Below are 15,675 nucleotides of genomic sequence, written 5' to 3'. Positions count from 1 at the left end.
ATTGGGCACAATACCTGTCAGTCAGAAAGGGCGGGCCGTGTGCCGGAGGAAGACGGAAGCGGGTGATGCGCGGAGGCAACATGGAGGAGACGGCCGGGGGTGAGCGGCGGAGTGGCCGCGGCCGGGGGAAACCGGGATCCGGGGGCTCGGCCTGGGGGGCCCTACCTGCCTCTCGGGGGGCGTCCCAGCTGGAATGACCCGGCCTAGCGGGGGTCAGGACCCGGCTCCGCGGAGTTCCGAGGTGCTCGGGCCGAGCCGGTGTCGCGGTGTTCGGCCCGACTCTGGTGAGGGGAGCGCTGGGCCGGGCCCGGCTCCCGCGGCAGACAGCGCCGTGTAAGCGGGCCTGGCGCGGTGTCCCGGGCGCTCCTCGCTGCGGGGCCCCGGCTGCCCTCCCCGGGCCCCTTCTCCCCCTCCCCGGTGCGGGGCCCGTGGCTTTACCGTCGGCGGAGGTGCTGATGAGCTCTGCCATGGTCCGTGCGGGCTCCATGCCGCCGGTGCCGCTGCTGCCGGGCCAGCCCAGCCCCGGCGCGTTCAGTCCGGGCGCGGCCGTGTCGGGGCCTTCGCCGGCTGTGGCTGGAGTGGCCCGGCCTCCCCTGTGCTGCCCCGCACCGGGGACTCCGATCCCGAGCGCTCCTGCTCCGGGGAGCTGAGGCCGAAGCAGAGCCGGGAGCGCTGAGAGCACAGCGGGGAATGCGAGGAGCGATGGAGAGGAGCAGGGGCAGGCAGGAAGCGACTGGTGTGGCACGGAGGGAGGAAACGCCAAGGGCCTGAGCTCACCGTCAGCCCCGGGCCATGGCCCGGCTCAGCCTCACGAGCCCCGTGTTTATTGCTCTGCTGCCCAATTTCCACTTAGGTCATCCGGACCAGCCTTTGCTCCCCACACACGGTGTTTATTGCCATTGTTCCCTTTGTCCCTGTTCTGATGACAAAAAGCCTGTGGCATGTCCACCTCTTCTTTCCCACTGCCTTACACTGAGGGCAGAGCTCAGCGGGGCTGCAGCTCCTCCTGAGGGGCAGCTCTGATCTCTGGGACAGGGAATGGCTGAAGGGTCAGGGTGGGTATCAGGAAAGCTCTTCCCCCAGAGGGTGCTGGCACTGCCCAGGCTCCCCAGGGAATGGGCACGGCCCCGGGGCTGCCAGAGCTCCAGGAGTGCTTGGATAATGATCTCAGGGTGGGATTGTTGGGGTGTCTGTGCAGGGCCAGGGGCTGGGCTGGATGATCCCTGGGGTTCCTCCCCTCTGAGGACATTCCATGGCTCTGTGGGGTCCCTCCCCCTGAGGACATTCCATGGCTCTGTGTCCCCCTGCAGACAGAGCCAACCTGGCCGGGGTGCGGCACATCGTGCTGGTGCTGTCGGGGAAGGGCGGCGTTGGGAAGAGCACCCTGTCCACCGAGCTGGCCCTGGCTCTGCGGCACGCTGGGCAGAGGGTGAGTGAGCCCTTGGGGTGCTGAGCTCTGCCTTGGCCCTTCCTGCCCTCAGCTGGGCTGGGTTATGCCCACCCTTTCCATTGTGGATGTCCTTGGTGGGCAGCGTGTGGATTCTCTGTGATGGTGTGATCTAGTTCAGGTACTGCAGTTCATTTCTCTTTTGTTTATTTTATTAAATCACTCAATATTTAGTGTTGAAATTGGTGCTGGACGTGACTTGGCTGCTTTGTGGTGTCACCCTCACTCCCTCTGTGGAGTGAAGTGGGTGAGCTCAAGGACTCTTTAAATGGGGATCAAAAGGAAATGTGTGGGCAGGAGACAGACTGCATTCCCTGAGGACCTTTTTAAAGGCTCTGTGCAGCCTGTGCCACTTGGGTTCTGGCATAAAGCACTTGGAAACACCCAGGGGATGCTCCTTGGGGAGCAGGAGGTCAGGAGGGATATGAAATTTAAAACATTGTGTTCCAAACGTGGCTGTGGTGGAAGGGGGGTGCCCAGGGGCTCTGAGCCTGTCTGAAGGGCTGTGCCTGTCCCCAGGTGGGCATCCTGGACGTGGACCTGTGTGGCCCCAGCATCCCACGCATGCTGAGGGTGCAGGACAGCGCTGTGCACCAGTGTGACAGCGGCTGGGTGCCCGTGTTCGTGGGCCAGGACAAGGCCATCGCCCTCATGTCCATCGGATTCCTGCTGGAGCGCCCCGACGACGCCGTGGTCTGGAGGGGACCCAAGAAAAACGGTAACACCAGGAATTGCTGCTGGGGGAACCCCCTGTGAGCCCTCCTGGAGAGGGTATTCCTTGGGGGAACCAAGGAACGGGTTAAAGTCACTCAGATGGGGACAGTGCAGCATGCTGACAGACATCCTTGTCCCCTCTCCTGTCCCATGACTCCCAAGCCACCTGCTGAACCTAGTTGTGGTTTGGGGTTTTTTTTATCTGTCCCTTTTATTTCCACAGCTTTGATCAAGCAGTTTGTCACCGATGTGGCCTGGGGGGATCTGGATTTCCTCATTGTGGACACACCACCAGGCACATCTGATGAGCACATCTCCACCGTGGAGGCCCTGAGGCCCCACCAGCTGCTGGGGGCAGTGCTGGTCACAACCCCTCAGGTGGGATATGGGGCTGGAATTCCTGGCAGGGGGGAAATGCACCCCAGGTGTGCACAGGGCTGGCTGTGGATGCTCTGGAGGCACAGGGTGCCCAGAGGGATCCCCAAGTGCTGCTGTTCCCCCAGGCTGTGTCCGTGGGGGACGTGAGGCGGGAGCTGACGTTCTGCAGGAAGGCAGGGCTGCACATCCTCGGCATCGTGGAGAACATGAGCGGCTTCGTGTGCCCCCACTGTTCTGTGAGCTCTGCTGACCTTCCTGTGCAGCCTTGGGGCTGCTCTGGGCCCTTCCTTGGGGTGCTGGGGTGGGGAATTGGGAAATGGCACCAGGGTGATGCTGTGAGCCAGCTCTGGGCTCTGCTGTGCTGAGGAGAGGGCAGGGCAGGGCACAGGGAATGCCTGGGGCTGCAGGGTGGAGGGGAGCTGGCCTTGCTCAGGGCTGGCAGCTCCTGCCCTGTCCCACAGGGCTCTGGCCTTCCTGACTCACTCATCTTCCTCCCTCAGGAATGCACAAACATCTTCTCCAAAGGGGGAGGCGAGGAGCTGGCCAAGCACGCCGGGGTGCCCTTCCTGGGTGAGTGGCTCTGCAGCACAGCTCTGCTCAGGGTGCTCTGGGAGGGCTGAGCACAGAGAAGGAGCATCCCAGGGGCAGCTGGGCTAGGCTGGGGGCTGAGCTGAGGTTTGTGCTTTGCTTCTCTGCCATCCAAACTCCTCACAGTGGGTCCCTGGCCCTGCTGGGGCAGAGGTGGTGGTGCCAGCAGCCTGCTCTGACTGCTGACATTGTGGTGACAGTGTAAACAGGCCTGGAGCTTCATGAGAGCCACATTGCAATGTCTGAAGCCTTCCTGAGAAATGGGGGCTGAGGGCTGAGCCCTCTCCCTGGGCAGGGCTGGGATCAGGTGGGAGAGCCCCTCTGATGAAGCACCAGAGTGGGGTGGGCTCTTGGAGCCAGAGGTGAGAATGATCTCCTGGAGAGCCCAGGGAGGGCAGTGGTGGCTCTTCCCCACCATTTTCCCTGGAGCTGACTGGGCAGTGTGTGTTCATCCCTGCCTGCAGACCTGGGCCCTGCAGGGAGCCCGCTCTCACTCTCCCTCCCTGCCCCACAGGCTGTGTCCCCCTGGACCCCCAGCTCAGCCAGAGCTTGGAAGAAGGCAGAGACTTCATCCAAGAGTTTCCCAAGAGCTCTGCCTTCCCTGCCCTGACTCACATTGCCCAGCAGATCTTGGATACATCGCAGAGGAGCTCCTGAGGAGGCTGTGGAGCTGGACTGGTGCCACACTGGCAGCCCCAGCAGCAGGAACGGGGTTGAACAGGAACTGTTCAACTCAAACTGGGGTGTGAGGGGGGAGCACAGATTCCTGCTGCTGCTGGCAGTCCCAGAGGGAAGAAGCCACATCCCCTCAGACTCAGAGACACTCTGGAGCTGCAGTCCAGTGCTGTTCTTCCCTGAGCATTCCCACGTGGCTCTGACCACCTGATCAGGGCTCCATGTGCTGCTGCCTTCTCCTGCTGCCCCTGCCTGATGGATCACACAGGGCTGGCCTCAGCCTGGCTTGTGCTGGGTGCTCCCTGTGGAGCCAGGTCAGGCCCTGAGCTCGGGATTCTCGGCTCCCTGGTCCCTGATGGGCCACGAGGGCACAGCACAGCCTGGCTGGGCTGAGCAAACCCCTCCAGGAGCTGGCTGGGAGCTGCATCCCATCGTGCTGGGAAGGAGCCCTTGGGCCTGCTGGGCTTCTGTGACTCAGGAATATTTTTCAAGGTTCCAGGCAGTAAAATCTTTTCTTAAAATGCAGGTCTGCAAAGTTCTGTTTTTCCACGGCTTCAGGCCTTGCTGTATCTCTGAGTCTTGGCCTTTCACATACATCAAGGTGCTTCCTGCTGTTCCCTGGTTTCCTTGCTGGAATTCAGCTAAATCTCCCCTAGAGCAGCATCAGGATCTGTCTTGCTGTGAGCCAGCCCTGGCAGCCCTTCATGGAGCTGTTCTCCAGCCTGGGGCTCCTCTGTGTCCCCAGCTGGTTCCTGCTTCTGTCACTTCCCAGTGTCCCGTTCCCTGCACCTCTTCCCATGGGAGCTGCCCTCCTCTTGCAGGCTTTAGGAGAAGCAGTGAAGGTGGTGGCCTTGCATCTCACCTCCCTCCCTCCTGGACTCTGAGCCCCTCCTGCCTGCCTGCCTCTCTGCCTTTGGGACTCCCCCTCACTGAGGTTTTGGGAAATCCTGGATTTTCACTGAGGAGATTCCAGCAGGCAGGAGCAGCACCCAGCCCTGCTCCCACTGCACAAGGACCCACACTCCAGCAGCTTTCCCCTCATGCAATTTTCCAGGAAAATTTGGTCTGACCTTTGGACACTTATCTGGGATTTGGAGAGCTGGGCAGTAGCTGCAATCTGTCAGGGCTGTTGGCTTCTGTGGGGAAGCTGGGCATTTCCTGCTCCCTCCCTGGGAACAAACACACCCCCCCAAGGCTTGCAGGACATGCTGGGAGCCCCCTGGGAGCCTGAATCCCTCACCTGAGGGGCTCTGGGGAGAAATCCTGGCCGTGGGCAGCACGAGCTTTGGAAAAAACATAACTTACAAGGTGGGTTGCAATAGCTCCAAAGGTTTATTTGTCTGCTGCCATTTATCAGGCGAGCAACGAGGTGCTTTCTGTGCCCTGCCTACACCTGCTGCTGCAAGGAATCATTGCAGCAAGTCCTCTGCCCCTTCCCTAAGCTCGGGGGGGGCTTTTTTTCCTGCTCCATGGCAGGAAAACGCTTTGTTTTGTCTCATAAAAGTCCTGGCCTGGGCAGGGCTGCCCCTTGCTGTGGCTGCAGCGCTGGGGGTGCAGCATTCCCCCATCCAGAGATTCTCCTGCCGGGAGCTGGGAGCAACCATACTCTGCCCTGGGGGCTGCTATTTAAATACGAAAGGACTGAAATACTCAGTTTGAAGCCCAGGAGGGCTGGTGCCCATCCAGCATCGGCAGCTGCTGGAGATGTTGGCAAATGTGTGCTGTGGCTGGGGTGGCACAGGGCCGGGGTGAGGTCCCTGGGAGGGCCAGCCCAGCTCAGCAGTGAGCAAAGCTCTCCTGGGCAGTGTCCCGCAGGTCCAGCCCCGCCAGGCCCGGCGGCTGCAGGCAGGTGAGGTTGTTGTAGGTGTAGATGGGGACGTGGCTGTCGTCGCCCTCGGCCACCGACTGCACGAAGCGCGGCACCACGGCCGGGTGCTGCAGCGAGAAGTCCCGCAGCCCCTTCAGCGAGCAGTTGCAGTGCCAGTTGTTGCCCCCCAGCCACAGCTGCTCCAGGGAGAAGGGAGGGCACAGGAACGACACCGAGAAGGTCTCCAGGGAGTTGTTCCTCAGGCTGAGGTACCGCAGGTTGGCCAGGGGGGAGATGACGCTGTTGTCCAGTGTCTCCAGCTGGTTGTGGGAGAGGTCGAGCCAGAAGAGTCTCTGGAGAGGGCTGAAGGTGTCCTGGGAGATGTCCAGGAGCTGGTTGGAGGAGAGGAAGAGGTACTCCAGGTTGCTCAGCCCTGTGAAGAGCTGGGGTGAGAGGTGGCTCAGCCTGTTGTGCTTCAGGTCGAGCTCCAGGAGCTCGTGCAGGTCGCTGAAGCTCTGGTCCTCGATCAGGGAGATGCTGTTGTGCTGCAGGAAGAGGCGCCGCAGGCTGGAGAGCCCCGAGAAGGTGTTGGCCCGGATCCTGCCCACGCAGCTGTGCTCCAGGTGGAGGCTGTGCAGCTTGGTGACCCCCTTGAAGACAAAGTCGGGCAGCACCTTGATGCAGTTGGCCGACAAGTGCATCACAGCCACGTTGTGCAGCCCCAGGAAAGCCCCGGCCCTGATGTCCTGCAGCTGGTTGTTGTTGAGGCTCAGCACCTCCAGCTGGCCCAGCCCCTCGAAGCTCCTTTCGGCCAGGCCGCGGATCCGGTTGTGGCCCAGCTGCAGCTCCTCCAGGAACTGCAGGTCCTTGAAGGTCCTGGGCCTCAGGCCGGCGATGGAGTTGGTGGAGAGGCGCAGCACGTGCAGGCTCAGCAGCCCCAGGAAGGTGTCCTCGTAGAGCTGCACCAGGCGGTTGTGGGACAGGTCCAGCCACCGCAGCGACTTCATGCCCATGAAGGCGCGGGGGGCGATGGCGTTGATCTGGTTGTGGTTCAGGTACAGCTTCTGCAGCTTCTGCAGCTTGACAAAGATGTTGATCTTGATGCCCTTGAGCGCGTTCCCGCTCAGGTCCAGCTCCTTCAGCTCGGTGAGGCTGCAGAAGAGCTGGTGCTGGAGGTAGGGCAGCTTGTTGCCCGCCAGGATCAGCTCCCTCAGGTTGGGCAGGTCGTGGAACACCTTGTCGGGCAGCACCACCAGCGAGTTCCAGCCCAGGTTGAGGTACCAGAGGTTGGAGAGCCCAGCAAAGAGCCCTTCCTCCACCTTGCTGAAGTGGTTGTTGTTGAGGCTGAGGGACACGAGGTTCTGTGTGTGCAGGAAAGTGTGTGGGGCCAGGTGCCTGAGGCGGTTGCGCTCCAGGTGCAGGTGGTAGAGGCTGCGCAGCCCGTGGAAGGCGTGCTGCTCCACGGAGCCCAGCTGGCTGCTCTGCAGGTCCAGGAAATCCAGGGCTGACAGATTCCTGAAGGCTGCGGCCGGCAGCACCGTGAAGTTGTTGCCGTCCAGCCACAGCGCTTTGGCGTTGTGGGGCACGTCCTCGGGCAGGCGGCTGAGGTTGCGGCTGCTGCAGAACACGTTCAGCTCCTCACTGTAATCGTCCAGGCTGCAGGCGCAGGGGCTGGGGCACCGCGGGGCCTCCCCGTCCCCCCCGTCCTTCGGGGGGTCCCCGCCGGGGGGCTGCGAGGCCGCGGCCAGCAGCAGGGCCAGGGGGAGCAGGAGGGGGATGCCTGCTGGGGACCGAGAGAGGGGACAGCGTCAGGGCAGGGCTGCGGCTGCTCTGGGGGACACTTTGGGACCCCCCTTGGGACACCCTGGGGACCCCTTGGGACACCCTTGGAACCTCCTTGAGACCCCCTTGGGACTCCTTGGGACCCCTCGTGAGACCCCCTTGGCACCCCTTGGGACATCCCTGGGAACCCCTTTAGACACCCTTGGAACCTCCTTGGGACCCCTTGGGACATCCCTGGGACCCCTCTTGAGACCCCCTTGGCACCCCTTGGGACATCCCTGGGACCCCCTTTAGACACCCTGGGACCCCCTTGGGACCCCCCGTGCGACCCCTTGGTGGGTGCCCGCACCGCCGGGGCTGGGGTGGATAAAGGGGTCGCTCCCGGCCCTGCAGCTGCGGGGGTTTCCAGAGCTGGATCCCCTGGGAAACGGTCTAAGATCACCCCCCAGTGCTGCTGTGACCCCTCAGGTGCAGGGACCCCCCGAATTCATCCCCATATTGCAGCGGCAGCTCCTCCCTTTCATGGGAAAGGCCGCCGGACCCCTCTCCCTGTCCCTCCCCGGTGCCCCTGGACTCGCTGGGTACCGAAGGGTCCCGGTACCGGTACCGCGGTCCCTGCCCATCCCCGCGCTCCCATCGACGTTTGGGCTCTGCCCCGCAGCCCCTGCAGCCCCCCCAGGCAGCTCCGGCCCCCAAAAATGTCTGATTAGCAGCGGAGGAGGAGCAGAGCCAAGAGTGCCCGGAGCCCGGGCAGAGCCCCAGCGTGTCCCCCCCGGTCCCTGCGGTCCCCCAGGCCGAGGGGCAGCTCCAGCCTCACCTTTGCCTGCGCTCATGGCGGCGGGCAGGGCAGGGCAGGGCTCCCGCTCCCGCTCCGCTCTCCGGCCCCTCGGACTGCGCAGGGATGGATGGAGCAACCACCTTGACGCCTGTCCAGGCTCCCGCCTGGCCGGGCTTAACCCCACTGCTGCTGGAGCCCCGGGCACCGCGACGGGCTCTGGGACTACCTGGGGGCAGCTGGGGACAAGGGCACGCAGATGGGGTTTGTGTGGGCTTTGAGCATGGAGGGAGGAATGGGGCAACCTCAGAGGGTGCCCCAGCACCGTGCCCCGAGCTCCTGAGCAGCAGCGCTGACCCCTCCCTGCCCTGGGATGAGCCCTGGCAGTGGCTCCTCGCTTCCCATCAGGACACAAAAACCACACGCTGGGGCTTGGAGCATCCGCAGGACACGGGGATTGAAGTTTGGGGGTCAGCCTTAGTGCAGGATGGGCTGAAACTCCTGAGGGTTTATGGTGATGGGAAAGGGGGAAAAACTCTTCCCTGTGTGGCACTAAAATCCTCAGCCGCTCCTGGGCATTTTCCCATTTTCCCTCGTGGCTGGGGATGCTGCTGGCAGCTCTCCACTCTGCTCTGCCCAGTGCCCCTGTGCCCAAGGGGAAACTGAGAGCCAAGGCAGGGTCCCCCTGTGGGGTGCTGGCTCTGGGGGTCCCCTGGCAGCCCCCAGGCAGGGAGATGAGGGCGGGTGATGCTCCAGGGCTGGCAGATCACACTCTGCCCTGGCAGCTCATCAAAACCACCCTGGGGAGGCACTGACCTCATCCTGTGTCCCAGCTTATTTCCCCACCAGGCTCCAACACGGCTCTGTGGAATCTTTTACCAGTTTCCAGGAAAGAAATAGAAACGAAAAACCCCAGCAAGAGGAGCCCTGTGGCCAGATAGAAAAGCCATGGCTGAACCTTCCCCTGTCCCTTCTCCCTGGAGATGCACCAGGCTGGCCCTGCTGACGTCCAGCACCAGCAATCTCTGCCCTGCAGTTGCTTTTCTCTGCTCTGGTTCCCCCAGGCTGCTTTGGGAGAAGCAGGGATTCTCTCCCCACCATTCCCTCCCCATGGGCACCCCACCTTGCCCCTTCCCCTGGGAGCCTGGCATTCCCCAGCCCTTCACCAGGCACTGCCATGCCCATGGAAAGGGGTTGGAGAGATACATCCAGGCTCCAGCCTTGCCACCCAACTTTCCCACAGGCTCTGCTTCCCCTCTTCCCTTTTGGCCCCGAGTGGAATCCTCCTCCCCCTCTATTTTAATCCTGTCTTCTGGGAATTTATAGATCAGGAGGAAGAAATGAGGCATAGGGATACATACACCCACTAATAGGCACTGAGCACATATTGACACAAGGTGTAATCAATCTGGAAGCTAAAAAGAGCTGAACCAGCACAGGTCAGCCAGCCAAAACCCACAAAACCTCGTTGGGAAGTTTAAACAAGCCCTGCCTGCAGCTGGGAGCAGGTTCATCCCTGCCTGCAGCAGCCCTCCCCAGGGAAATATCAAATGAGATGCAAAGGGAAAATAAGGAGGGTAAATAGGAAATCCCTCCCCAAAGTGCTGCATGGAGGAGCTGGACCCATCTCCACCTCTAGAGCTCCTTGTGACAGCGTTCACAGGGGTTTTTAGATTGGAGAAGAGATGTTGATCTGACTCCATGTTTCAGAAGGCTGATTTATTATTTTATTATATATGTTACATTAAAATGATACTAAAAGAAAAGAAGAAAAGGTTTCATCAGAAGGCTGGCTAAGAATAGAATCAGAATGGATGATAACAAAGGTTTGTGTCTCAGAGTCTGAGCCAGCTGACTGTGATTTGCCATTAATTACAAACAACCACATGAGACCAATCCCAGATGCACCTGTTGCATTCCACAGCAGCAGATAATCATTGTTTACATTTTGTCCCTGAGGCCTCCCAGCTTCTCAGGAGGAAAAATCCTAAGGAAAGGATTTTCCATAAAAGTTGTCTGTGACAAACTCCTTGAGGCAGCTCCTCCAGGCCTGTCTGCACCCCCAAACCCCCCTGGCAGCCTGGGCTCCAGGTGTGGCAGGAGCTGCTGGGACCCTGCAGCTGCACCCCAGGCCCCCCATGTGCCCTGGACACCCTGGGGACCTGGCTGTGGCTCCTGTCCCCTCCCTCCCAGCGTGTCCCTGGCCATGGGGACCCCTGTGTGATCCCTCCAGCAATGAACTCCCAGCCGGGAGCAAAGTCTGAGCCCCTCCCCTGGTTGCCTTGGAGAAGGCTGTAATGGTATTAGGGAAAGCAGCAAAGTCCTTAAAAAGTAGTTTTTAAAGCTATTTAAACTCTAAGGAATCATTTACCTTCCCCAGCAGCCCCTGCAGTCCCTCCCCAGGGAGGTTCCCAGTCCCTTTGGGTGGGACATGCCACCAGCTGTCCCTGCAGTCCCTGCTGTGTCCCCGGGCTGGGGAGGGGACAGTGCTGGGCCACATCTGCTCTGGGACCCAGGAGGGCCCCACCAGGCAGGGTGGGTGACCAGGGACACTCTGCAGGGGCAGCCCTGGGGAGCAGGGAGGTGACACGTGTGGTGGCACTGTCACGGCTGACTTAGGGAGTATTTTTAGCAAATCTTGCCAAATATTGTCCCTGTCTGGAGGAGAGCATCTCGTGTTGCCAGGGTAACCAGTGCTCCTCATTCAGGACCAAAAACGTGTCCCAGAGAGAGGGGAGGGGTGGCAGGGACACCAGCAGGACCCAGCCCCACGAGTGGCACCGTGCCCAATGCTCACCCATGTTCCTGGTCACTCTGGTCACCCTGCTCCTGGAGGTGAGCACTGGGGAGTGGTGGCAGCTGCTCTAAAGGTCCCCATGGGCAGCTCTGAGTGCCCCCAGCTGCCCTGCCAGGGCTGCAGAGCCTCGTGTGGGAGCTGGGAAAGGTGCCCATGTCCTGGCAGCCCCAGGGATGGCAGCTCTGCCCTGCTGGCACATGTGGTGCCACCAGCACTGCCTGGCCAGGCTGGTTGGACTGGGAGAGGTGACTCAGGGAGGTCAGGGCCATTGCTGGGGGCAAAGATGGGGAAATTCCCAAACACTGAGGTGTGGGGAAAGGGGGGCCCTGGGAGGGGATTTGGGGTGCAGGGAAGGGCAGGAGAGCAGCAGCTGTCACTGGAACTGGATGGGGAGGGCAGAGGGAAGGGAGGCACCACCGTGCCCAGCCCACCCTGAGGGCAGTGCCAGGGACAGGGGAGAGGGGAGAGGTGCTCTCCATGTGCCAGCCCAGCTCTCCAGAGCCGGGCACGGAGGGAGCAGCCTGGTCCTTGGGGTGCCAGGGAGAGGGATGGGGTGGGAGGGTGACAGGGGGACCAGAGCTGAGGGACAGTGGGAGGGTGGCAGAGGGAGCAGAGCTTTCCTCCTGTCCCAGATCCCGGCCCTGCCCCATCCCAAGTCTCCTCCCAGCCCTGCAGGGAAGTGCCAGGAGGTGCCAGGGGGTGACAAACAGGATGTGGGGTGGCAGTGGGTGCTGGCAGCCTGTGGGACTGCCATCCCTTTTCTGACCCAGGCACTTCTTATCTCAAAGTTTACATAGAAACACATCCCATGCAAACCTTTTATCCAACCCTAAAATCTCTCTCCAAATCCTTTTCCCACAGCACCCACAAACCCAGCATGGGGCAGGGCAGGGAGAGGGTTCCCCCTGAGCCCTCCAGAGCACACAAACACCCCCAGGATGGGATCCTGGCACAGGGCAGGCCTGGCTGGGCCAGAGCAGACCCAGAGGGGACCCTGGAGATGGTGTGGGGCTGGAAGAACCTTTGCTGTTCCTTCTGGGGGCTGGAAGAACCTTTGCTGTCCTTCTGGGGGAGCTCAGAGAGGTTCTGCAGCTCCCTCCTCCTCTCCCTCACCCAGGCTGGGGGAGCTGGGGCTGTCCAGCCTGGAGAATTCCTTGTGGCATCTCAGGGCTTGGAAAAATCAGAGAAAAGCTTTTCCTCAAGCCAGGAGACACACTGGCGATTTTAAACTGGAACAGGGTGGGTTTAGGTTGGAAATAAAGAGGAAATTCACTGGGGGGGGATCAGTGGGAGCCCAGGAATTCCCCATCCCTGGGGCAGTGAGGCTCGGGCAACCCTGGTGTGAAAAACATCAATCACTTGGTTTTCTAAAAATTTTAAAAGTTTAATAGTAATAAAATGGTTATAAAAATAGTAATAGAATTAGAGTAATAATAATTTGGACAATTTGAATTAGGACAATATGAGACAATAGAGACAGCGTCTGGGTACCTTTTCTGGGCAGCAGGAGCCCGAAGAAGGACTCACATTAACAAAGGATTAACCCTTATAAACAACAGCCAGTTGCATATTCATACACCTTATCCATGATGCATAAATTCCATTCAAACACAGGATTCTGTCTGGTCATCCTCAACTTCTTCCTCTGAATCCTGACAGCGCCTTCGAGGCAGGAAGAAGTTAATTTCTTCTGATAAGAGAGCCATAAATTCTTTTTCTCTGAAAGATTCGAGTGTCCTGTGGCTGCTATTTCCCTGCAAGTCCTTTCTTTAAAAAGAGTATTCTACATAGCACAGTTTCTATTTTAACAATTTTTATAACCTAGGGCTATATTTAGCAGAGTCCTTAAGAGAATTAATACAGCATTACTTTCTAACACAACACATATAATATTCTAATTATATATTTTACTATATAATATATATTATATACCATATAATATATACAATATACAATATACAATATACTATATACTATATAATATATAATATATAATATACTATAATATACTATACTATAATATAATATACTATACTATAATATAATATAATTTATATTATATTATATTATAGTATAGTATAGTATATTATAGTATATTATAGTATAGTATATATTATAGTATATGGTATATAGTATGTTATTTATATTATATTATATTATATTATATTATATTTATTATATTATATTATATTATATTATATTATATTATATTTATTATATTATATTAAAGGTATATTATATTATATTATATTATATTATATTATATTATATTATATTATATTATATTATATTATATTATATTATATTATATTATATTATATTATATTATATATATTATATTTAAGGTATATTATATATGATACAATATTTTAATATTTGCGAAAAGCCAGTCATAAAATACACATTTTTCACACCTGGCATCCCGGGGGCACAGAGGGCTCCCCTGGGATCCCGAGGGCACAGAGGGCTCCCCTGGCATCCCGGGGGCACCGAGGGCTCCCCTGGCATCCCGGGGGCACAGAGGGCTCCCCTGGGATCCCGAGGGCACAGAGGGCTCCCCTGGCATCCCGAGGGCACAGAGGGCTCCCCTGGCATCCCGGGGGCACAGAGGGCTCCCCTGGCATCCCGGGGGCACAGAGGGCACCCCGAGCATCCCCGTGGACTCTGGCGGATCCGGGCTCGGGTTCCTTTGCAGCCGCTGGAAGCCAGATGGAGCCATCACTGCGCTGAGCCCGTGCGGCTGTGCCGGAGCTGCTCCCCTGCTCCCGCCGGGGTCCCTGGGGGGCACAGGGCCATGGGTGACCCTGCCAGGGCTGGAGGAGCGGGCACAGCGAGCAGGGGACACCCCAAACCCTCCCGGAGCTCACCGGGTGTGGGAGCGGCTCCATCTCCTAAAGCCGCGCTCCCGGGGCTGGGTTTAAGGGGATCCTGACGAGGAGAGCCCTCACCCCAAATCCTCAGCACAGAGCCGGGGTTCGGCCGTGGTTCAGTCCGGAGTGGTGCTAGAGATTCAGCGTCACCCCAAAACTTCATTTCTCGGCCCCAATCTGCTTTTGGTGGTGTTGCCCGGCGCAAAATTGGCTTGGTATTCCCAGTCCCCGGGAAAAGGGGTGACTGTCACTCCTGGTGCCGGTAGGGCACCTGGCGCACAGGTATTTATTGCATAATTCACGCCGTATTTGCATATGTTAATTGCCGCTAATTGGAGTGGGCTCTGGGAGCAGCAATGGGATGGGGGCAGTTACTCCCCCAAATCAGGGGGTCCGGGGCAGATCCCGGGGCTGTGGGGTGGGGGTGACCCTCCTTGGGGTGCCCATTGGGGCTGTGGGTGCCCATCCCTGGGGTGCCCATTGGGGTTGTGGGGTGGGGATGCCCCTTCTTGGGGTGCCCCTTCTTGGGGTGCCCATGTGGGGCTGTGGGTGCCCATCCTTGGCGTGCCCATCCCTGGGGTGCCCATTGGGGCTGTGGGGTGGGGGTGCCCCTTCTTGGGGTGCCCATTGGGACTGTGGGTGCCCATCCCTGGGGTGCCCATGTGGGGCTGTGGGTGCCCATCCTTGGCGTGCCCATCCCTGGGGTGCCCATTGGGGCTCTGGGTGGGGATGCCCATCCCTGGGATGCCCATGTGGGGCTGTGGGGTGAGGATGCCCATCCCTGGGGTGCCCATGAGGGGCTGTGGGGTGAGGATGCCCATCCCTGGGGTGCCCATGAGGGGCTGTGGGTGCCCATCCCTGGGGTGCCCATTGGGGGTCTGGGTGGGGTGCCCATTCCTGGGGTGCCCACTGGGGCTGTGGGGTGGGGATGCCCCTGTGGGGCTGTGGGTGCCCATCCCTGGGGTGCCCATGTGGGGCTGTGGGTGCCCATCCCTGGGGTGCCCATGTGGGGCTGTGGGTGCCCATCCCTGGGGTGCCCATGTGGGGCTCAGACCCCCCGGGACGGAGCTGCTGCTGCTGCTGCTCGGCTCCCCCGTGCCCAGAGCCGTGGGCAGGGTGCGAATCGGGCTCGGGCTGGGTGTGAAGAGGCTGCGAATTCTCATCAACACTTCCATTGCCTTAATGAAATTACTTCAGGTCTGTTAAGTTCTTCTGCAGAAAAACAAGCTGGAATTGCAGGGTTTGCTGGCTTCTCCTTCCCCTGAGCCCCCAAGTGCTCAGCCCCTCTGCCCACCTTCACTGGGGGTCTGGGGGCTCCACCAGCAGCCTGGCACAGGTGGGGAGCCCTTGTCATGGATGGCCCCTCTCCCTCCCATCTGCTGAGCTCTGACAGATCCTGAGGAGTTATTCAGAGCTTTGGGCTTTTTTGAACATTATATTGTCAAAGCTTTTTTTCTGTGGGAGACAGATTCTTACCTAAACTCACCCACTCTCCAGAAATAGCAGCAATAATAAGCCTGAAATGAGGGGATTAAGAGCTGGAATTCACTTCAGAACTATGGAAGAGTTTTGAGTTGGAAGGGCCCCCTGAAGGTCTCCCAGCCCATCTGATTTCACCCTTTCAAGGTTTTCCATGTTATCCTCTCCTGTTACCCTCACTCTGACCCTGGAGATTCTCCAAACACTTTTTGCTGTGGGATTTGTCCCCATTCCAGCCTGGCAGGTCCCAGTTTGGAGGCAGCAGCAGCCCCCAGAGCAGCACAGCCCAGATTTGGCTCTGTCTGGGCTGATCCAGGCTGGTTTCAGTGCAATCTTTGCTTTGAAACCTCTTTTTCCACACAG

The 15,675-nt window shown here is 58.9% G+C and overlaps 2 protein-coding genes across 4 annotated transcripts; one reads left to right on the top strand and one right to left on the bottom strand.

Annotated features, from left to right (window-relative positions):
* The first annotated feature begins 30 nt into the window (after positions 1–30).
* On the top strand, positions 31–4,327 carry NUBP2 (NUBP iron-sulfur cluster assembly factor 2, cytosolic). 3 transcript variants are annotated; one of them, XM_059484581.1, is made up of 7 exons: positions 31–99; positions 1,311–1,429; positions 1,967–2,165; positions 2,385–2,539; positions 2,665–2,775; positions 3,040–3,109; positions 3,642–4,327. In XM_059484581.1, exons 1-7 carry the CDS (start codon positions 66–68, stop codon positions 3,782–3,784), a joined length of 831 nt encoding a protein of 276 aa, XP_059340564.1. In that variant the 5' UTR covers positions 31–65; the 3' UTR covers positions 3,785–4,327. The 3 variants fall into 3 exon arrangements, with proteins under 3 accessions (XP_059340564.1, XP_059340567.1, XP_059340565.1); XM_059484582.1 differs by lacking the exon at positions 31–99 and adding an exon at positions 236–284; XM_059484584.1 differs by lacking the exon at positions 1,311–1,429 and having other exon boundaries at positions 35–99.
* Positions 4,328–5,350: 1,023 nt separating this feature from the next.
* Positions 5,351–8,270, bottom strand: IGFALS (insulin like growth factor binding protein acid labile subunit). The gene is made up of 2 exons (XM_059484502.1): positions 8,209–8,270; positions 5,351–7,392 (listed from the first exon to the last, which is right to left on the bottom strand). Exons 1-2 carry the CDS (start codon positions 8,222–8,224, stop codon positions 5,579–5,581), a joined length of 1,830 nt encoding a protein of 609 aa, XP_059340485.1. The 5' UTR covers positions 8,225–8,270; the 3' UTR covers positions 5,351–5,578.
* Between the last annotated feature and the right edge of the window lie 7,405 nt (positions 8,271–15,675).

This window comes from Ammospiza nelsoni, chromosome 17, assembly GCF_027579445.1.
Source record: "Ammospiza nelsoni isolate bAmmNel1 chromosome 17, bAmmNel1.pri, whole genome shotgun sequence".
Classification (NCBI taxonomy): Eukaryota; Metazoa; Chordata; class Aves; order Passeriformes; family Passerellidae; genus Ammospiza; species Ammospiza nelsoni.
Note: the sequence above shows the minus strand (reverse complement) of the source record. Positions and strands in the feature narration are given on the sequence as shown.